Source organism: Semicossyphus pulcher, unplaced genomic scaffold (genome assembly GCF_022749685.1).
Source record: "Semicossyphus pulcher isolate SPU_LCO1_2020_fin unplaced genomic scaffold, fSemPul1.0.p SCAF_5, whole genome shotgun sequence".
Classification (NCBI taxonomy): domain Eukaryota; kingdom Metazoa; phylum Chordata; class Actinopteri; order Labriformes; family Labridae; genus Semicossyphus; species Semicossyphus pulcher.
In genome coordinates, this window is record NW_027211726.1 from 21,765,836 (window position 1) to 21,789,388 (window position 23,553).

General features: G+C 43.5%; 1 protein-coding gene across 1 annotated transcript; it reads right to left on the reverse strand.

Annotated features, from left to right (window-relative positions):
• Positions 1–9,088: 9,088 nt before the first annotated feature.
• gja4 (gap junction protein alpha 4) lies at positions 9,089–13,011 on the reverse strand. Its single transcript, XM_069681821.1, has 2 exons — positions 12,876–13,011; positions 9,089–11,161 (listed from the first exon to the last, which is right to left on the reverse strand). Exon 2 carries the CDS (start codon positions 11,150–11,152, stop codon positions 10,010–10,012), a length of 1,143 nt encoding a protein of 380 aa, XP_069537922.1. The 5' UTR covers positions 11,153–11,161; positions 12,876–13,011; the 3' UTR covers positions 9,089–10,009.
• Between the last annotated feature and the right edge of the window lie 10,542 nt (positions 13,012–23,553).

The window sequence follows — 23,553 nt, forward strand, 5'->3', positions numbered from 1 at the left end:
ATTCGCACTGCTTCACTTGTGAATTTGAATTAAACACACAAGAGTGTGAAAAAATAGAGAGTAGAGAGAGGAGTTTGCAGAGAGAAGTGTGTTAGAAAGAAGAGGGGGAAGGCAGAGCCAGGGTGAGGTGCCCTGTCGGGGGCTAGCACTCACCCCCGCCGGACCAGGGTGTATGCTCTACCTCCCCCTACTCACTCATTCTATTTAAGTCTTTTACTTCTTTTTTATTCTAGTTCTGTGTTAATTGTTCTGCACCAAAATCGGCAAACAAATTCCTTGTATGTGTAAACCTACTTGGCGATAAACCCCGATTCTGATTCTGAGAGCAAGGAAGATGGGGGGTTAAGGTTAGGGTAGGGGGTAACCCTAACCCTAATAATAAGCATACGCGTTCAGTGAAGAAACCCCTCCCCTTGTGCACTCATCCCAATATTTATAATTAACCTACCACAACCCTTAGTGGTCACAGCAACCCAAGCAGCATTGCCACCTTTAACAGACCCATGCTCCGATCATGCAAAGCTCCAGGCACTGACAACGCTGATACTACCTACCCTACCACATAGCTTCTGATGGCCGCCCTACATGATAGCTCTCACCGCCCATCAAAACCTCAAATCCCTCTGCAAAAAATCAAACTATTCCTGGTGCTAATGTTATATACGAAAAAGCAACGTCATAGAAGAAAGGATTACTATTACATATGTTTTGGCCCCCAACTGGCATTATTTCTCCTCATCCAAATCCACTGACTTGTTTTAACTGCCTCGTCTTACGTCTCCTTTACTGCCTTTCGCCGACTCAGTCCACGCACACCCAGTTCTCCCAGTAGTGAGATAGTTGATCGTGCAATGAACCCTCTGACAATTGTGATATAATTGTTGTTTCAATTCTCCTCTAAGGTTTCCTTTATTTTAAAACAAGCACACACCATTCTAAGAAAAATCCTCTCATGATTAGCCCAATTAAAAGGATAATTTTAGTCTGGTCTGACATGTTAGCCTGGATTAGTTCAGCCGCGTTTAAGTTAAGAGTCTGTCACAGTTAAACCTGCATCTGTGCCTAGTTGAATTACGCTGCTGTTGGGCAGACAACAATACAAAAGCTTAGCATTGCTGTGGTGACTGACAGTGTGTGTACTTACCCTGTTAATGCATTGGGATGCAGATTACAGTTAGTCATGCTGTTAATTTGAAAGTGAATTACTAATGAGTTACAACAACACAGATAGTTCTGTGATAACATTCCTTCTGATACAAGCATCGGCACAACATGAGGCTGGAATTAACTTCCTTTTAAGGGCAGCGTTCTTTCTGCACTTTATTATGGAATCCAGTTACAGATTAGTCAAAGTTAAACAGAGTATGTAAGGATCAAAACCATGGCATTATTGTCATTTAGTATAATATAATGGTAGAGTATGTAGGAAGACGTTGTCGTTACCCAACATGACTTTTGTAGGCAGATAAGAGGGAAAAGTTTCCACATATTCAATCAATAAAATCTTTATTGTCCTCATTATTAAAACAAGAGCAGTGATGTGGTCGGGGAAGAAAAACTTTAATAAGAGTCCATGTCTGATTAAAGACGGAGAAGTTATTGGTGTCATAAAACGCTTCAAAATGAGAAAACTTTATGAAGCTCTTTAAACCTCTCACGTGATTCCTAACATGCGCGTAGAGGGACCTCCTATTTTGTTAACTCCACTCCTGCTGCCTCTGCTGTGTTAAATAATGAAACAGAAAGGTCCTTCTCACTCGGGCCCCTGGAGCTCTCTAACTGAAAAAATGATAACCTGACGTGTGTGCCAGGATTGGCTCCGCTACGTTACCCTGCCTGCGAGTGTAATGGGGAAGATTACGAGGCTCGGATTTACATTGGCAATAGAGCGGTGAGAGCTGAGCTATCGGCAGTCATCAGCTTGAAATCGGCTCTTTAGTTTGTTATCTGTGGGTTGACCTGTGTTGTGCATGTCCAGAGTCACAATTGCTTCAAGCTGCTGTAAGTTTCCATCTGAAACCAGTGAGAACAGAGAGGTGGATGTGAGGCTGCAGCTACATTAAACTGTGAGAAAGAGAGAGCTAACAAGGACTGTGGCATGTTTAGGTGTGTGAAAGGTGTGTGCGTCCTCCCGGGGACAATCAGAGGACAGGTCGGACGTCTAACAATGGCTCAGCGCAGAAGAACTGGACACTACTGTGGGAACCGAGCGCCGAGGCTCCTGGGAAGGGATGTTTGGAGGTGCTCCATTGTTCTGGCTGGATGATAGGGATAATGGGTGCGGGTGATGCTGGCAGTTCCTTTTTCTTTTTTTTCTTTAAAGGAGGTTCAATCCGACATCCTGAGTGGACAGGCTGGAGACGGTGTTCCCTCTGTAGCAGGAACAATAGAGCCGTCTGCCTGCTGGAAGGGCACCACATCCCTTATTTAACAACCACACACACACACACACAAACAAACAGAATCCAGGAACACAGGTATTGCTGTGTATCAAACCTTTACACAGACAAGAAGCCAAAACATGAACTAATAAAGAGTCTCGATCTAGACATTTGACTTTTGCAGGGACATTTAAGGAATTAAAAATGTTATATGGTTGAACAAAATCCCATATTAACCATACTTTAGGTTTATGTAGTGAGTTTTATTTTTCAAATGAGTTTTACTATTGTTTCAGAAATGCTCCCTTACAGACAGCCCAGCAGACACCAAGCAACATTAGAACTCATTATAACTCATTTTAAGGCATATTTCTGTCTGTCTGGAGCTCCATTTTCAACTCATTTAGCCAATTTAGTCTCCCCCAAATCCTGAGGGAAATTTACTTGGTACATGTTTTGATTTGTTCCCCTGCTAGTTGCTAACTTTATCTTTTTGTTTGGCTCCTGGCAGGGAGCATAAAGTTTGTTCTGCTGAACATTTCCACTGAAAACTGCTGCAAACAGGTTTGATGATAACAGCGAAACATCTCAGCAAAGTTGAAACAAGAGCACCCAAAACAACGAGCTGAAAGCAGTGTTCATTCTGGCAGCTATTTTTGATTTAGTCTTAGTCTTCAGACGAAAATGCTTATTAATTTTAGTCACATTTTAGTCAGGTTTTAGTCGATGAAAACTCAAAACATTTTAGTCCTGTTTTAGTCAATAAAGGTAAAATTAAGACTTTCAGCAGATCATCCATACAGTAAAAGAACGATGAGGACACAGCATCTGAAGATTGCTTTTCATCATCGCTTCTCATTTAAACAGTCTGACTGAATCAGACAGCCGATGATCGCTCCTTTTTGTGCAGAAGAAGCGTCACATGACGTGTCAAACGGCCCTTTTTCTGTGAGCGTGCAGCCTGAAGCAGAGAGCCTGAGTTAACAGAGAAAGTTCACAACCACCTTCGTGTGACCCATAACCCAGTTACAGGAATGAATCGCTTGTATTTTGACAGATTAGATGCACAGTGGGGGAAAGTATGCATTTTGAATGTCTGATAGTCCACTACTAACATTTTAGTCCCGTCTTGTCTTGTAAACGAAAAAAAACATGTGTTGTCAGAGTTTTTATAATCAACGATCTATTTTTAGCAATTAACACTGGCTGAAAGAGAGGCTCGTCACCATGAGCTACCCGTTTCACTCTACATTTAGGCCCTGTTTAGACATGGTATTAAAATGTGTCCTGGCCAGCAGACACTGAGCAACACTATAACTCATTTTCAGGTGTATTTCTGGCTTTCTAATTAATGGAAGTCCATTGTTGATTCCTTTAGCTATTTTAGTCTCCACCTAATCCTGAGGGAAATCATCTGCCTATTTACTTTCTACATGTTTGGCTTTGTTCCCCAGCTAGTTGCTTACTTTTCTTTTTGTCCGTTCTGCAGAACACTTCCACTGAAAACTGCTGGAAATTGGTTTGATTAGAACAATGGCAATGAAACAAGTACAAACAAAACAATCACCTTAAAGACACTAAAATGATTTTCCACAGAAGTGAAGGGGGCAGAAGAGTTGGACAATTTGTCTCTGTGGGATTGTAACTCTGCTACTAGCTACTCTTTTCACATTACATTTAGGCCCTGTTTAGACCTGGTATCAAAATGCGTCCTGGGTGATCCGAGCACACGTGGACAGCTCTGAGTGTTGCTGTTTACATCCGGCATTAACATGCGTTTCCAAATGCATCTCCAGTGACCACTTATGATTGCATCTCACTTCCCCACTCTTTATGCAAATACAATACAAAGTCTATGTACTCTCCTGTGATGCTGACTCACAGCAGGGAGAGAGAGAGCTCGCGAGGACAAGCGAGAGAGAGAGAGCGGGTGTATAAGGACAGAAGTGATGATGTAATGCAAGAACCTTGTTTGATTATGAAGCCTGATGTTTCTCTACAATTGTGTTGTTTATAAGTAAGGGTATGAACCACTGCTTACTGCAGAGAGATCCACATGACAAACAGATCTGCGTTATATATGCTCGTCTACTTTAGGAGGTGTGTGTATCCTCAGTGCAGTTCATTATAAGATATGATGAGCTGCTCCTGGGTCACATCTATCACCCACGTTAGGGCTAAACGATCGTTAAACAATCGCAATTGTGATGTGTGCATGTGCAATAACCACATCGCAGGGCGTGCGATAGTGAAGCAAATTAACTGAAAGTCAAGCTGCTACAATTGTTACTTGATTCTGTGTGTTACCTGCCTGTAAACTGTTAACATGCATGTAACGCTGCTGCTGTAACAGGCCATGTCGGTGGGATGATCAAGGTTTTGAGTGCGTGTACTCCGACTATCAGAGGCTGCACCTCGTCCCTTCTGCTTACTGCCGTGGCCCGTTGAGCACACACACGGCGTAAGGATGCATGTGCCGACTGGAAGTAGAATACGGCAAGCTTTCATTTCCAAAAGATTACGGGCTGGCCACGCTGATTAAACACACATTTAAACACCATGAGAAATCGTAGTTTATTTATTTATTTTAAGAAACGTGTGGCTCCATGTGAACTCTACTTAAGTATGTGGATATCAGAGTCTCTGAACCAAGAGTGGTAAGAAAGGGGGATTTGTATTGTTAGAAGAACATAGACTTAAAAGTCCCAAATAACCAGTATGATTGTTAATTGTTAAAATAGACATGAAAACGCTGCATTTATCTGGTATGATTTCTTCTATTTCTTAAATCGCAATGAATATCTATAAGTTTAAATACTGATAAGTGCAGCTCTTTATTAAATATCTTAAAACCCCAAAAGATTCCTCTCCTCACTTGCTCGGATTACAACAAATCCTAAAAACTACTGTTATTCAACTTGACCACACCTAGCCAAACAATCATGCACACGATTTTTGAAACACCCCACCTCGCATATATACACACACGCACTGCGAGCTATAAGTGGTACCAGCCCTCCTAATTGACTCCAGCCGCTCAGCCGGCACTCTACCCATTTCCCTCATCCTTCACTGGCCTTTGATGGGGCGGCCGTGACATGAGGTCAACTGCACGCGCGGGACCGGGACAAAACAATGCAACAATGCCCACTGCAGCCCCCATTGTCAGGGTGAACAATCCCAAACGACGATCCCTGGGGAGAAACAATAGTGGAACAGGAAACAGACACGGACCCACTTCCTGTCCAGAGTTTAAATTTAGAAACAGCTCGAAGCATTTCAGTGTTTTTTTTGTTGCAGAGCACAAATGCCCAAATTAAGGAGTGGGTGCTTGGACGTGACTTTGTTATGGATACAAAGAAAGTCGTGGTATTGTGCAAATGTATACTGAGTGAAACAAAGGGAGCTGGCACACGAAACGCTGTCTGCCTTTCACACATACACACACCATAACATAAACACTACACCCTGAAAAGAGGTCTTTGCTCCCTGAAGCACGTGACACCTATTACATCCAAACAAATAGATGTTGCATAACTTTGATAACCTCATTCACCCCATAGCTGTCTATTTTAAGCCCTGCATATTCATTGTTTGTGTGTGTGTGTGTGTGTGTGTGTTTGAAAGTCTGAGTTTTGTGCCGTGAGGTCACGGTCATTTCTAGCTTTTTGACTTTGTGTGTGTGAGATTGCTTTATCGGCCTGTTCAGGGTGCTTCCCAGAGAAACACAGGGCTTTCTGCAGTACAGCTGACAGGAAGTATGACAACAACGCGACCAGGTAGACGCTTTAGAGACACTCAAAGCTGGGGCACGGCATGGCTCTAAGACCATACCTTAAGAAGAGCTGCCCAATGACGTGGATGCTACTTGACGACACTGAATTTTTCTACATTTCCAAAGCTTTTTCCTGCCGTATTGTCCAGCTGCGAGTCTGTCAAGTCATTCACAAAACTGCAAGATCCTTCTTTGTGTGTGAACAGCCCCATGTGGCTTCACCAACAGCGTGAGGAAATGCATCAGCAGTGACTTCAACAATGTCAGGAAGCGTGGCCAGAATGGCAGCAGATCCCAGAGGTTGCTTGTATGACCGTTAAGGATGACCTGTCACACAGATTGGGGTCTTCCCAGCTAATGACTCCCACTGATTTTATTTGCACAGCTTTGAACAAACAAATATCTCCATTGTCAGGCTTTTATTTGCATATCCTCCAAAAGCATTGTGTCCTATTTGATTGCCCAGAGTTTGGGAACTAGTCTAGACCTGAATAATAGGTCATCAAACCAATGAATGGGGACTTTGTTGCCGCACTATCCCTTTAAGTTCCTGTGGCCCTGACAGAGGAATACGTAGCCAAAACACCACTTTCATCTACACTGTAAGGCGGCTTGAAAGGAGGGCTGTAATTTCTAAAGCAGGAAGATATTGACTGCAGATAAAAAAGCAAATAACCTGCCCAGTTGTTTTTATCCTAAAGGTTTATCCTCCACTGAACAAGAGGTGAGAGTTCACTCTGTGGAAAGAATAGCACAGGGCGTCGGGCTTCTCCCGCGTGATCGGCTGTAAGGAAGATGGAAGCTAAAGGGAGCTCCGCAGTTCCGCTGCTGGCTTTGGTTGGCAGCAGAGCGCCGTTAGAGTCGCCCCGTGCAATCTGTTCCCTGACCCTCTGCCTTTTAGACAAAACACACACATGAACAATCACACTGACACATGCATGCAAGAGCGCAAACATGCACCCACCCACCTGGACTGAGATAACAAGACCGCGCAGGGATGCCAGCCAAGTTCTTGTGAACAGACATTGAACTGGGCAGCTTCAGCGGGCTCTGTTTGGATTGTTTTCTGCGCATGATGTGCCAATTTATCCTCGACGCAGGGAGGAGCTGCCCACAATAAAGACACATTCCACTCTCGAGACTAAGAAAAAGGCTTCCTATCATTATAAAATCACAAAACATTTGCACAAAACTGCAGCAAAAGAAATAAAATACGTCTTGTTTGGCCTCATGCAGTTCAAACAATTCTTTTATGATGACATTTCTCTCTTAAAACTCCCATAAACCACCTTTCCTGCTCTAGATAACTGCTTATCATCATGGAGACAGTTCGGTAAATTGCTGGAAATGAGTATCACAGAGCGCTGCAGCTGCCGCCCTGAAAAGACATATGGCTACATTCGTTCAGAGCCTGTGGGAGCACCTTTGTTGAAGGTGCTGAGTTCTGGATTTTATCAATTGCTTTCCGAGAAAACAGCGTTAACAGTCAGTGCTCCCCAGGGGATATTAAATAGAGCCAACTTAAAGTGCTGTTCCACCTTATATGAACTTTTACTGGCAAATAATTGATGCATTTCTTTCCCTGTACAGGCAGAGCTATGGATCTGAAAACAGCCATTAAATCAAAGTTATTCCCCGTTTCTCTTCCCTCTAGAGGTTACGCTCATGATTCCCTGTAAGGCTCATCCACTTCCCACACCTTCGCTGTTCTATTATTCCCAAAGTGCTTTCTCTTGAGTGATTCAGTGCCTCCGTATTGTGGCTAGCAGAAAGAGTGCGGTTGGACTCAGAGGGAATACGCACTTCAGAGGCATTTTCTACACACAGAAATCATCTCCCTGTATTCAGACAGGAGGAGGATAAAACCACTATTTACAAAAGACATCAACTTGTATGGTTTGCAGTCTCTGTATGGCAGCAATAGAGTATTTTCTTTAAAGGGATTATAAGCAGTAAGTACTTGAATTAAAGTGATAGTTCAGATTTTTGGACACCAAGTTGTATGAAATACTTGCTAGTAGTGTAGCGGTTGCAAAGCTATTAGCTTACTCACCGAGTCCCGTGGTCGGAGTTCTGGCCGGTTCCGGACGTAGTTCCAGTGAGAGGCCAGGGTCATGAAACCAAAATGTTTTACCCTACAGAAACAACACGCAGGCAATGGTGATCCATTTTCAACAAAAAAACATCATCCTAGGAATTTATATACTGCGCCATTATTTGGCACTATTTTCTCTCTTGACAAATCCACTATCACTACGCCTGCGGCAGGCCGGTTTCTCAAGTGACGTGATCCATCAGCTGTTTCCAAGAGAACACGCTGGAATTGGTAACTTGTGAGACGATGGTTGTTGTCACAGCGGAAATACATGTATAATGTATTGTGATATGTGATTTTCCTGGCTGTAGTAATAAAAATATTCCACCGCACGTATTTCATCATTTTCCTGACACGGATCGTGCCCTTAAGAGGTCCCGTTGGATCCGTTGTTAAAGATAAATCTTCCTCATCACTTTCATAGTCCGACATGTTTACTTCAACAATGACATGAATCAGTCAGAGTCAACGTGATACAGCTACGAGGTCAGCTTACCTGAGAAACCGGCCTGTCGCAGGCGTCGTGATACTACATTGTTCAAGAGAGAAAATAGTGCCAAAACAGCAGCGCAGTATATGAAATCCTAGGATGATGATTTTGTGTTGGAAATGGATCACCTTTGCCTGCGTGTAAAACTTTTTGGTTTCGTGACTCTGGCATCTCGCCGGAACTACTTATTCTAGTTCAGAACCGGCCAGAACTCCAACCACGGGACTCACACGGGTGAGTGAGCTAAGAGCTTTGCATCCACCACACTACTAGTGTTTCATATAACTTAATCCTATGACAATAGTTTAATAAATTGACGGTGTTGTGCTACGTTTATGGTTCTTTAAACTTTATTTTCCACAATATAATAAATATGGATGAATACAAAATTTCTTCACAATACTTTCATTAAATACAGATTTCACGTAATCATTTCCTTTCATTAAGTTTGCACATTTCTGTACCGCTTCAGTCCACATAATGTGCAATCAGTAATGCATGTTTGAAACAGGATGTTGGTCTTTCTCCATTATTCAGCTGTGGTCCTCTCTCCCTCTGTATTCATAGCTTAAATACTGCAGTCACAGGCGATGATAAGTCACGTACAATCCCAGAATTCCCATGGTCCGGCTTCCCTTCTCCATCGCAGTCCATGACCCAACTCAAGTGACCAAAACACAGTGTGTGAAAGGGGGGGAGAAAGTACTTTGTGTGTGTGCATGCATGCATGCAAGCAGCCACGCAGCCATTATCCTCATGGGAGCAGAGCGGGATCCAGAGACCAGAACATTCCACTGTACTGAACACAAATGACCACAGCCATGGGGAGAAGGAGGGAGGGAGGGGGCGCTTCAAAGAACTCTAGGGGCTACAGTGCAAATCTCAGAGGAATATGCTTAAACGCACCGGATTCCTCCTCCCACTATGGTCTTAAAATGTCACTGTAATTTTCCACTGTTCCTTTCAGCACCAAATGTAACACAGAGGCATCTTATGACTGTAATCTTCCCTAAGTGTGGCATCTCTTTTCGATTGCCTACGGGGGAGTGTTCTTTAAATATTTCATTTTTCAGTCAGTCCATTTATCTTCTAAATCTCCTTTTGAATGTCAGCCAGCCTCTGAGGCAACAAGTTCACAGTGTAACAGTTGTTCGTCTTTGTTTCTCCTTTAAATGTTTTCGCACTGTGCACTGCTGATAGTCAAGTGTCACTGCAGGATAGTATTTATAAGAAAACACCAAACCAAAGCATCACCCCATCTGACTTTGTCATACATAATGCTTTTGCTTTGTGTGTCCCTTATGGGTACCCTTAGTGTTTTTAGTGTGTTGTGTGTGTTTCTTATAATGGACCCTTGGGGAATGTGTCGTCCTCATAGCCCCCATGCAGTTCACGTAACTGGGCAGCACGTCGCTCCCCGTCGCCCCAGGTCCCCAGTTCACCTCTATCGCCAGATCCCCGTAGCTCTCACAGGGGTTTGGGTAGCAGATGACCTCGCCCTGTCCGGGGAGGTCAACATGGCTGGCTGCTTTGTAAGACTGTGGCACCTCCGACGGCAGTTCTTGAGTCTCCTCAAGTTCTATTACCCGCTCTGATCGAGGGAGGTAGTCCTGTTGCTCGGCACGGTAGCGTTTCTCCAGCCGTTGCGAGATGCCGAGCTGGAGGAGGTGCAGGAGCTCGACCAGGTTGAGGAGCACGGAGACGGCGGCGATCACCTGAGTGTAGAAAGTGAAGATTGTCTTCTCAGTGGGGCGAGAGACAAAGCAGTCCACCATGTGAGGGCAAGGCCACCTTGTGCACTCAAATTTTGCCTCGATGAAGAAGCCATCATAAAGGAACCACAGTCCTAAGATGAAGCCGACTTCTAGAAGGACTTTCAACAGGATGCTAAATGCATACGCACACAGTAAGCGTCCTTTCAGTTTAGGAGCCTCAGGAGGAGCCTTTTCAGCTTTCCTTCCTCTCCCACCCTCCTCTTTTTTATCCTTTTCATCTCCAACGTCTTTAGTCACTTTAATATTCTTCCTTTCAATCACAATCCCTCCTCTGTCTCCTTCTCCTGCCTGCTTTTCATCCTTCTCCTCCTCTTTCCTCTTGTCGTTCCCCGCCCTTATAGCCACGTATCCAAAGTAGAAGATCGTCGGCGTAGAGACGAATATGACTTGGAGGACAAAGTAGCGGAAGTGGGAGATGGGGAAGGCTTTGTCGTAGCACACGGCAGTGCAGCCGGGTTGTATCGTGTTGCAGACAAAGTCGTCTCGTTCGTCATCCCAGGCAGACTCGGCGGCAGTTCCCAGGACCAGCAAGCGAAACAGGAAGAGTACAGTAAGCCAGACGCGGCCGATGCCTGTCGAATACTCCTGGCCCTCCTCCAGCAGGTGCTCCAGGAAGGACCAGTCAGCTCTGGACATCCTCTGCTCCTGAGAGGGACAGGTGGTAGACACAAAAAAGGGATTGAAAGACCCTTTTTCAGCAGACATACATTTTGAAAAACAGCACTTTTCAGAATATAACTGAGGATACTCAAAGGTCTTTTAAAGGGGTTGTGCGGGTTGTAAAATTTTCTGGATATATAATAAAAGTGTGATACTAAACAGACCTGTGTCCTTAGGTAAACAGGCTGGTAAACAGCTACCTTACCACCCCTTAGAGCCTCTCTGCAGGCCTGGCTGTGCTTATAATGCAGGCCTTATAGTTTACTTTCCATTTACTGCTACATTGTTGAACATATTGGCTTGAACATACCACTTAACACCTAATTGCTACATTTTATTTGCCCTGCAACATTCTTAAGGATTTTTGCAAACACACATTTAATGCATAAGTGTTTAATGATTTCCATAAGCAACCAATGAGCTCAGTCTCTCCAACCTTTCCAGTATTGAGGTGTCTTTTTGTACCGGGGCTGTAGCCCCCCTATTAGTTCTTCCATGAGCTCACACTGTTCTTAGGGTGGGCTCCAACTCCTCATCACCAAGATGTACAAAACAAAGCCCCTATACACTAAAACCAACTAAAACAAAAACACATGCTACTAAAGTTGACATTTAATATGAATGGAAATAGTGTACGCTCCCACTGTGTTACAGTAAAACGAGTAAATGAGTCCAAAAGAGGCCCCTCTAACTTTACACAGCATTATTATACGCACTCATTTTTACAGCCAGATTTATGAATCAATTAAAGCTGAGGCGAATCAAACTGTGACGGGGTGCATAAAAAGTTGAGGGGGGGTTGATAGAAGTTGATAATGACGAATGACACAGTCAGTGGCTTGGTCGGGAAGCTCACACACGCACACACACATCTGAATAAACATCCTGTGTGGGGGAGTTGAGACACTGCTGTGACACTTGTCTGTTTGTTTAGACTGCTTATGTTTTTCTATTATTTCTTCCCTGTCGAGAATAAAAAACAACTGTAAAAGTGAAGAGACAAACTCTTCTGACAGGATGAGACCAGACAATGGGCCGTCAGGGATTGTGTCCCGCTGAACAGGCGGAAAAATGAGAACAGGACTGATCTACTTCTGGGTCTATTGTCGTAAGGATTACTGTTATCGCTACCAAACAGAATACAGACTGACTTATAGTTTAACATACGAGATGGAAAAAACACTTAAAATAGGACTCTAAATCTAAACATATTGCTATAGAAATAGAATTAAAACTACAATCAAGATGACATTTGTGCCACAAAACTACAACTCACAATCTTTTCAAAGAAGTATTGACAAGTCTACTTTTAAACTCATTTTTAACTTAATAGCCATATTGTTAGCTAACCGCTAACTTCTTATTTTGTTCAGCAAACTATATGAACTTTTAAAAAATATGTACAATGTGGCAAACTAAGTATAAAAAGAATCATAAAACTCAATTATTGAGGACTAGATTCACTATTACTTTTGAAACACCAAAATAATAGACTTTAAAAGTTCAGGCACCTTGTAATTCACTAAACAGAAACAGAAAGTTATAAAATAATAAAGCTACAAAACGTCAATTAAAAATGTCCTAGGAGATGTACACATAACATACTGACACCTTACAAGAATAATAAACAAATATTTGGTTTCTTGTTGTTTTTTTCACATGAATAATGATATTTTCCCTAATTGAAGGAGATTCTTACCTTTCTCTCTCGTGAACTCTTCTTCGTCTCCTTATTGATGTACTGGCCTCAGCGCTCCGTGTCCTCTCCGCGTCACCCTCCGCTCCTCACAGTAGCTCTCAGGTCTTCTGCTCGGGTCGGCTCGTGTTTGCCTTCTTTAAAAAGAATCGATGTAATCGGAAAAAGTGGGGAGAACTTTCCCATGGCCGCTGCTGCAGCGTCCCTCCCTCAGGAACTTGGGTCCAGGAAATGGGATGGATGAACTCTAAGTAGCTACTTCTGGTTTAATGCGCGCTGCTCCGGGTCTAACTTTGTTTAAAGAGCAGTGGTTTGCATTAATCACGCGGGAATATCGCCTGACTCCAGTTATTTAAAGGTTAGAGGTGAAAGGCTTAAGAAATGGAGGAAGAATGGACAATAGGCTACTGATGGAAAGAGGTCTTCAATGTCATGTTTTAAAAGGAAAAAACATGCGTGTTCATTCTCAGTCGGTGCAGCACCATTATAATAAATCATGTAATTAAAAAGTCCGTTTTGGAAAACGTTAAGTACATTTAATTTAGAAGTGTTTTTTTATTTAAAAAAAACGCTTATGAATCTTTATTAACTTAAACCAGATTTTCCCCTGTATTTTTCTGCAGCAGTTTAACAGTTTAACAATTCCATAACTTCGGGGTTTTTTTTCCACTTACCAGATGATGATAAACGGGACTATGTGGCTGCCATGCAGACTACTGTAATTTTCCATTACGCCACGCAATGGCGCCAGTCACCTTATTTCCAGGAAGCACATGACGCGCCGATTAATGAAGCCTGAGAATTGAGCCTTTATGTCCACTGTTGGAGCTTTAACATCGAACTTTAATACATCTGCATGATTTGTCCAAACTCTTTAGCAAACTTTAAACATCAAAACATTGGCTATATAAGAAGCATTAAATTACCTTCACTTACTGTAACTATGACATTAAAGTATGTCTTAGATCGTAATGTTTTTTTTTCTATCATTTTACTTTAGTAAATCATCTGAACACTTTCCCCTCTGGGATGAAGTTATTTATTATGTTGCTGCTCAGTAAAACGTATTGTACATAGATGAAACTACCTCCCATTAAGGTTTACAATATAAATATAATTCAGTCGTGTGGGGCACAATTAAATAACGTGAGTCAGAACAAATGATTACAGCTCTATTGTGTATGTGATTGTGTGTGTGCTTAAGGGTGATTGTATTACTGACAGGGCAGTTACCTATTATGAGGACTTTATCTTTTCCTGTCGATGATAGTTCACTTGTCAGAATGAGCTCTGTTTGCCGATGCAAACTACGCAGCAGGATCTCACCTTGTTGTTGTGTGTGTTTGAAAGTCTGCCACCAGTCTTTTAGTCAAGGCCCAGACAGACATCTGGCTGGCTGTGCTCAGGCTTTGTTAGCTGGTGTGTGGGTACAGCTAGGCCAAGCAAGACCCTGATGCTGATGTAATTCAGATGCAGCTCCTTGCAGGTGCATATAGGGGTAATGCGAAACCTTGAGGCACGTCTCGGCGATATACCGGATAGAAAAAAACAAGCTCTTCTTCTTTGGTAGATGCAAACAGAATATGTAAGTAAGAGGTTGCTGGAGGACTGTAGATGCAATACCTTACATCTATTTTGGCAGAGGCGAGACTAAACCAAGAATAATTTTATTCAAATACATTTTCTGCATGATAACACAAATTTAAACACAGCCACACTTGTCATCACGGCCATTCCAGATCTCACCCTCTGACAGCACACTCAGTCAAATTAAACTCTTTCTGAGAAGTCATCTCCTCACAGTCGTTCCCAATCAGCGCCGAACCATCATACGTGTCAATATGTAGATTATAAGAAGAGTAAGGAGGCTGGGCCCATCCACCCGGCTGCTGCACAGAGCGGACCTTTGTAAAAAGCCCGCTAAATTGACAGTGAATCATCCTGACAGATCAGCGTCTTGCTCTTTCTTTGGTCATTATATCAGCAGATGAATGGCGAGGAGGGAAGTGAGGACGGCAGACACAGAGTAATGGGACTGTTTCCATTCAGGGGACGTGTTAACGTCTTCCTGTGTTCGCTGTGTTCCTCCCCGCCGCTACAGTTATCAATGAAACTAATTGTCAGCTTCAACTTCAATCAATTCCTCACTGTTGGACACATTCAAACATGCACAATTGTATTTTATGACTGATTCAGTCCTGGGTACACATCGGTGAACTCAATAATGCAGGTCTGACTGTGGAATGGGAACATTTATGCAGAGATTTGCTGGAACATCAAGTTATGAGTTAGAGGATGAAAAATCTTAGTTTTATCTGGTAAAACCTTCAAATCATGAGCGCACAGGCAGGTGTATCCTCATGGGTTAAATTTAAACCGGATGCCCGATCCATTAACTTGACAGCTTGGGTCCCTTTGGAAAAAAGAAAATAGTGACAGCCAACAAATCATGCCCATGTTTGTGATTGTTTTCTGTTTTTTACATGAATAAGTAATGCAGGAAATGTTAAATCAACCGTGGCTCGCTTTGCTAAATGATTAACTGCAACCATCACCGGCAGACGAAGAGGCAAGAACACCTTCTCCACAGCCTTCCTTAATTTGCTAACATTAGGAGCAGCTGTGGCTCAGTGGTAGAGTCGGTCATCTCTCAGTTGGAAGGTTAGGGGTTCAATCCCTGACTGCTACAGTCTACGATGGAGCTCCTGAAGGCATAGCGATTGGTGTATGAATGGGCATATCTCCTTATTGGAGATTGGCATAGTAGCTTTTGCCATCAGTGTGTGAATAGGTGAATGTGATATGTAGTGTCAAAATGCTTTGAGTGGTGGAAAAACTAGAAAACACTCCATTTAGGGAGTTCTAGAAAATACTGCTAGTTTTAGCTATGCTAGCAGCATGGCTGTAGGGTGTCTACTGGTCGGTCCAACACTCCAGACTGAAACATCTCAACATGGTATTGCCATAAAATTCTGTCCAGACGGTCATTGTCCCAAGAGGATGAATTGTACAGAATTTGGTGCTCTTCCAACTTTTCCTCCAGCGCCGTCATACCGTTGATATGTATGAACTTGAAAAGTGTTGACACCTTTTGGATGGATTGCCATTAGATTTTCTACAGATGTTCCTGGTTCCCAGGGGATCAATCCGAACGACTTAGATTATCAGATCATTTTTCCTTCAGCACAATCATGAGGTAAAATACATGGGGTGTTTTTGTGAAACATGTTGACAGCTTTTGGATAGATTACCATGCAGTTCATCCTCAGAGATTAGTAGTCACCAGAAGATGAATCCTTATTACTTTGATAATCAGCTGATTGTTCCTTTAGCACCATCATGAGGTTGTGTTTTTCTATTAAATTTGTAGAAAAATATGGATGGATTGTCTTTAAGTTTCCCTCAGACATTCATTGTTCACAGAGGATGAATCCTCACTGATGATCCCCTGGCTTCGCCTCCAGTGCCTCAAGCAGCTCAAACATGACATATCCCAACATCTTGTACTTGATGGACTGGCACCAGATTTTCACCCATGGTTCCCAGAGAAGGGGGCCTCCACACCGCCATAATATTCAGCCTATATTTTCTGTTTAACTGAACTATCCCAACAACTGCTTACCATTTTGCATGAATTTCCACTAAATACAAACCTTCACTTTATGGTTCGTGACCAAATACCTGCCAAATGAAAGACACTCCTGTCAGCATCAGGTGAGCAGTAACTGCTAGCACACTCAAACTAAGACGTTACACCTGCTAAACATCAGCATGTTAGCATTGACAATGGGAGCACATTAGCATGCTGATAAGAGCATTTAGCTTAAGGCAAAGCTGTGCCCAATTACAGCCCTGCAAAGATGCTAACCTTGGCTTTTAGTATTGTTTATCATATCCCAGATGATTAACCACCTGTAAGGATTACAGTCATACATTGCACTGTGTTTGCAGTGATGTTCTTTCTAAAATAAAAAGATGTGCTCTTAGAAACAGGAACACATTTGGCTGTGTATCTCTAAACCGCGCTGCGTTGCAGATTGTGCACACAAAGAAGTCTCTGAGGAACACGAGAGTTCTTGTGACATGTTTTATCATGCAAAATTAATCTGCAAGACTAAGAATAAATATCCCTAGTTATTCTGGGGTCGCATCACGTGACATAATACCGTGTGTTGTACCACTGTGCTGTGTGTTTGCATGGGACCTGAAAGAATGTCTCTTTCTCTCAGTCTGTCACATTAACAGTAAATCTGCAGCACAGAAAGCGCTGTGTGTCTATCAGTGCTGCCTGGTTAGTAAAGATGTCAAAGCTACATGAGCTATGGGCTCCACAGCCTTGCATGTTGTTTGATGAAATATGCATGACGCTAGCAGAGCTGTAGATCTTCTGATGTGATGGATGTATATATATATATAGTACGTGTTGAAGCCTGGCAGGCCGGTGGGAGAAGAGTGATATCACACTACAGTAACAGGGTGTGTGACATCACTGCGGTGCCAACAGAAACTAAATACAGCTTTTCCTGCATCTCATATATCAGGTTTCTCTTCTTTTAGTGGATAATTCAGTGTCACCACAGGCGTGTAATCTGTAGTAGAATTCCCATTAGCTTATATCTTTGTATGCACAACTCTTCTTTCTCATCCCTCCCCATGTGTAAACACAGCGTCACTTCTCCCTGTTGAAATCGGAGTGCATATCCAGTCACAGCGTAGCCTTGATCCCCCCTGTGGTCGACTTACCATGTGTCCCCCAGCCTTATTACGCCGAGGGAGCGCTCCCTGACAGCCGCTATTGATCTCAGCCAGCTTGGAGCGACGCCATGAAAGTGCACATTGGCAGCTGATGACAGCTTTATTAGAAAAGGAGGACACGGCGGATCAGCAAGTTTCCCCACATCAAAAGGCCCAAAGGGGATGAACCATGGACAGAGCTCATCACATTTGTTTGGGGATCAATCGAGCGGCCGTTTTTTTCAAAGGTGATCAATGTGTGGAGATTATGCACTCCAACCACAGGTACCCATGAGTCATTGCAGGAGGAGAACCCTTCGTTGGGCCTTCATGTGGTTCTGTAATTGGCAGAAATTCACTCGCAGATTTTGAACTTTGATGATTTAATAACCTTTTACTCTAAATAAAAACACAGGATACCTGCTTATTTGTGGTATATTTAATTTGCTTTCTTAAGGAAATGAGAAGTTAAATTTAGCTTATTCTATGAGAGAAAGATTAATATTTGTTTTTGCCTACACTTGGACTGTGAAATCACTCTAAAGGGGCTGTGGGTTTTCTTAATAACAATCCAGCCCATGTTTGAAGAGCAGAAAATAGCATTTCCAATTTATTTGTAACCGTGGCAATTCAGGATTTCAATCTTAAGATGTGAAGAAAGGTAGCAGCTCTGAAGGGGGAAAAAATCTATCATGGCATAATGCTGCAACAAAGGCTTGACTTTATTCAAAGTGAGGCGAGGTCAGGGCCCTCTGACATGTGGTTTTAACGTAGCTCTGACGAGCGCTAATGAAGATACAAACAGATCTGCCGGCAGGTTGTGAAGCAGGTGCTGCAAGGCCGAGCTGTAAACGATTGTAGCCTGGGTGACGAATGCCCTGCCACATACATGAGGGGTGAGGACGCGTCTTGCGTCGGGGTGAAAGCGCGGATATTACACCTTGACCCAGTGAGACGATAAATATTCATTAGGCTGCTTTGCACCGCGACAGAAAGAGTGTATGGCTACATCTCAGTGGCCTTGTTATGTAGGAAAATGGTGTGCCACGGCTGAGGTAGAGTGCAAATGAGTGGGAGAGTAAGAGACGCCACAAATATAATGAGGCTAATAAAGCAGGAGTTTCTCTCCTATAGTTCCCATGAGCAGTAATGCACTGATTGAGTAAAACACACGGCCTATGGCAAAGCTTGGAGCGCAGAGTTACATGTTGATGTTCTAAATGTCAGTGTCAGTATTGGGATGTTTAATACGCATGTTTAATACATATCTTAAAGCCCTTCTTACAGTCGAGGTTGGAGTGTGGAAGCATGTGTGTATAACAGCACGCATAACCATATTTTTCCCATGTAGGCAGCTCCCAGCAGCCTCCTTGATGCACACGATCACCAACTCAAAGGCAGTTGTGTTCTCACTGTCTTGGAAATGGCAGATCGTGACACGTAGCTTGAAAAATTAAACTCTGATTCCAAGCAAGAGGATATTTTCTCAACTCTGATCTTGGAAAACTTTTCATCCTGACTGACAGCACACATATTTCTGCTTTCAGTATGTTAGAAACAGATACCCACACTGGCCTGCAGCAGTGTCACTGACCGTGGTGCTGAAGCTAAAGGCTGCACCTAACCAAGCTGATACTGCTCCACGCTGCCACTGCTACTACAGGACTATTTAATACAGACTTTCACATATTAAAATACTAGGCATAACTGTAATACATTTGCATATCACTTTTCATGATAACAAAGTCCTTAAGGAGAGCTGAAGGATCCTCATCAAAAGTGCTGCTGTAGTGAAATACTGTATGAAGGCTGCGTTAAAATCAGAAAGAAAAACAAGCTGTAGGCCAACAGTTAGAAAGTAATTACATTGTCAGAAGATAATTTTTTATACTAGAACTTTATATGCAGTTTAATGCACTATAATATATCATGATTTCCTGAAAGGCAGTAAAGTGAGCGTGGAGGAGCTCTCTGTGTTATTGAAGTTAGAGCCTAAGTTGTATGTGTAGGCTACATGACCTTCACTTTTACAGATTCGTTTTTCTCACAGGGTGGGTCCTGCTCCTCTGACTCCTGATGAGCCTCTGCGTCTGTCTCTGTGGAAGCGGCGCTGAATTTATTTACGCAGCATCATGAGAAATTAACACCGAAGGCGCCGAGCAGCGCGTGTGAAAACGACGGATCCCGGTAGAGACTGATAAAAAAAGCTAATCTGAGGCTGTCGAGTCGACGCGCATGAGCCAGACCTCTGTTCCTTTAGGATGCTGTCGTGCGACGCGTGCACGTCAAGTTTCAGCAGAAAAGCAGCCAAAATAATAATTAAAACAAACATATAAGCCGGTGCCGGCCCGTTCACTCGAGCAATGAAAACACTCATGCAATCGTGAAATGGCCTTCAGGCCCATTGAAAACGACTCTATTTTCTCTCTCTCTCTCTCTCTCTCTCTCTGCTCTGACCCATTTACAGTCGCGGCCGCCTGAGTTAAGTGCTTGACGGGATGCCACATTCAGAACTGGCAGCTGAAAAAATCTTTACTTCAGAGTAACTAGAGCTCATAACTCAGCGAAGTTGAGCTTCATGACTGAGATGACAAGACTTCCATTATTCTATATCATTGTAGGGCAAAAAAGTCATTTGTAATGTGTAACCACGTTGCAAGTTGTAAAGATGAGGTAACATTTTTAGAACTAAGTCATGAGTTTTGCAGGGAACCAATGATGAGCCATATGATCGCCTAGAGCGGTTTTTGTGTTGCATTGCAGTGCACAAACTGCAAATTGGAAACACGTGGCATTTAGAATGCCTACAGAGGAAATATATATTGTCAAAATAAATAAATTAAAGCTGAATGGCCTTTGTGACTGATTAATTTGTGGTGTGTTGGTCTTCTCACAGTCCCCACTGGTTTTAATTGGCCCCTCCTCGCAGCGCAGAGGGGCCGCCGAGGATCGCGTGGACCAATCGGTTGGCGGTAATATTTCAGTGGGGAGCCCTGCCTGTGAACCAGAGAGAGAGAGAGAGAGAGAGGGAGAGAGAGAGAGAGAGAGAGCGAGCGGATGAAGCACCGCTGGGTTTCACTGCTGTTTCTCCAGACTCCGTTCTCCTCCACACAGCGACCGCGGAGCTGCGGAATAGGCGTGCGTCTCTGTTTCCGTCCCTCCAGAGAAGATTATACGTCCCGTGAAAACGACGCAGAGAAAACCTCGACTCTAAGACTCTAAGGTAAGGATACTCATGAAGCTGTGTGGGGGTGAAAAGGCTGAAAATGCAGGTGCTCCTGTGCAAACCTTGTTCTTTGAACGCTCCGTGCATGCAGCGCGAGCAGTGTCATGTGGCTTTTTGTCTTTCTGTGGAGAAGAGGACGACTATGTGCAGGTTTGTTCTGCTGCAGCCGGACAGTAAGCATCGGACTGGTCGGTTGGCTGTCAGCGGGGCTGCCAGCTGTGTCAACTTGACAGGAAAAACATGGGAAGTTGCGCCATTTGCGAACGCAGGACGACCCCCCTCACACATACACACACATAGACCAACACACACAGAGACTCGCACACACAAGAGCCAATTTGTCGTCGGCTGGCAAATTTATAACACACATGCAAAAGACTCGGAGATGTTCGCGATCGCCGAGTTTCATCCGTGCGTAAATGTTCGCTGACCGTGAAAGCGCGCGTGTGATCTGCGTGTGTGTGACGTGTGTGTGTGTTAAATGTGCAAGTGTGTATGTCCCGGAGAGGAATTCGCGCTGGCTGCAGAAGTATCGCGTTTACACTGTGCAGCAGAGGTGCACATAACAGCCTGATTAATCACAGGAGAGCCGCGCACAGCGAGCATGGCGCTCGGGACAGGAGGGAGATGATTCCTCAGCCAGGACCACCCCGGTCCAGGAATCCTCCAAGGAGGATGGCGCGGTGGGGGTCGTTTAGGATGCTGCACATTTATTACTCTAGCAGGGATGGTTACAGGAGGCGAGGTTTCAAAGCGTTTGGCGCTGCTTTAAAAGATGCTGACTATTCTTCCTCCTAACATCTGGTTTCACATGAATTACCTCAGTTAGTCACCGCCCCTTTCCCCGCATGATACAGCCACGCCGCTGCAACCTAGTCCCTCTTCTGGCACCGCCTCACTACATCCCCTGGCTTTAGTTGGATTATTTGGATAATGTGTGAAAGATAAACGGATCAGGCACAGAACATGGCTCATCCACGCCAGCCAGGTGTGGTGTGATGCTTCTTTTCATGCTGTGTGCTGTATTGATCTGGATCTAAAGGATGATTGTGGGAAATTATGTGTTAACCACAGATTGTATACACTTGAGTTGTGTTTACCTAATGCATATTAAGTTAATTATGAGCTTGATTTGCCTGATTACTGGGAATCCAATGTGTGTGCATGTGTGTGTGTGTGTGTGTGTGTGTGTGTGTGTAGGCGGAGGTTGCCTGTGGAGCTCTAATGTTGTGTGTGATGTACATTGACCTAATATCCTTGCATCCAACACCGTGTGCCTCCAAAACCTAAGGGCATGAACAAAATATCATTGGATAACAAAGTGGTGTGTTCACTGACTGACCAGATACTGTAGCTTTCAGTGTCAGGGTGATTCATTATTAATGCTACAGCAGGGCATCACCATCTCAGCTTTGTAGGAAGCACATTGGCCCCAAATGCTCAAACCCAACTTCCCCCGAATGTTTCAAACCAGCTGATATTTTTTGGTATGCTGAGTGAATGTGTGAGCTTAAGTCCCTTCTGCATCCTCTTCAGTCTGTCCTGCTGGTTAGTGGTGAAGGCCCCCTTCGTCAGCTCCAGTTTTGAATGCTGTGATGAAAAAGCAGGAAACAGTCGGAACTGCTGCTCATTGAGTCCTTTAAATGGTAATCAGGGGTCACTTTAACACAGTTTGTTAGCTTAAATACATTGTCACAGCATACAGCTTCAGAATATACAATACACATTGAAGAAAATAACCGATTTATATCAAATTTCCATTTTTAATTGCATCTCCTTTTGCTGTGGGCGTAAATAAAAACTTCAAACAACAAACAAAACCCCTGCAAACTTTTTGGAGGAATCCCAACCCTCCTCCGGCTTATTAAACTGTCTCTTTTTCATTTACCCGAAAATACAGAGCATTAAGTCAGCAATATGATATCAAAACGCAAACAGTTCACTGTGACTTATGGAGTCTCATTCAACCTTAAAATTGATTTTCCTTTCTTGAACTGAGCCAAAAAAAAAAAAAAGGAATATGCTACGTGGGATCTCTTGCAGTGTGTGGGGTTGAATTTAGCAGGGCTCTATTTGTTACATCAATAGACCTATCACCAACACATGAGAGACAAGGTAATGATTCTCCATGTATAAAGATGAAGTGTTGTCTTTAAAGGGGCAGTTTATATCCGCTTCTCCAATGGGCCCTGGAAAACCTCCGCCAGACTACGTAAAACGCGTCATCTGGTGGAGGCAGGGAGCTCGCTAGACTTCCTCAATCTAGGACGCCCGTCTGTGATGTCATGTCTCATTCAAAATCGTCAAGTCTGAAATGTAGACTGCAGACCTAAAGATTTTTTAGACGATCCACCGGTATATGCTCGTCATGTTTCCGATTCTGTACCGCTCTGAGCCATTGCCTGCAGCGATCAATGTCCTTGACTGGAAAACGGTCGTATTTCACTCCAGCGTCTCTCACTGGGCCGTTCCTTTCAGAGGGAGGGGCGCAATGCACGCTGGGTGTTGTAGGAATGTAGAATGGGCGAAACCACGAGCTGTTTGTACAACTTTCTCCACAGCTATGGCGCCAATTTCAAATATTATTGCTTCTATCGATTACAGAGAACACCAGCTTTGACTGAAAGTGTTTTTTTCCAGGGGTGAACTGCTCCTTTAAGGTTCCTGCAGTCGGATCTCTCTTGTAGAACCGTTATAGCAGAGAGATGACACAGTTTCTTG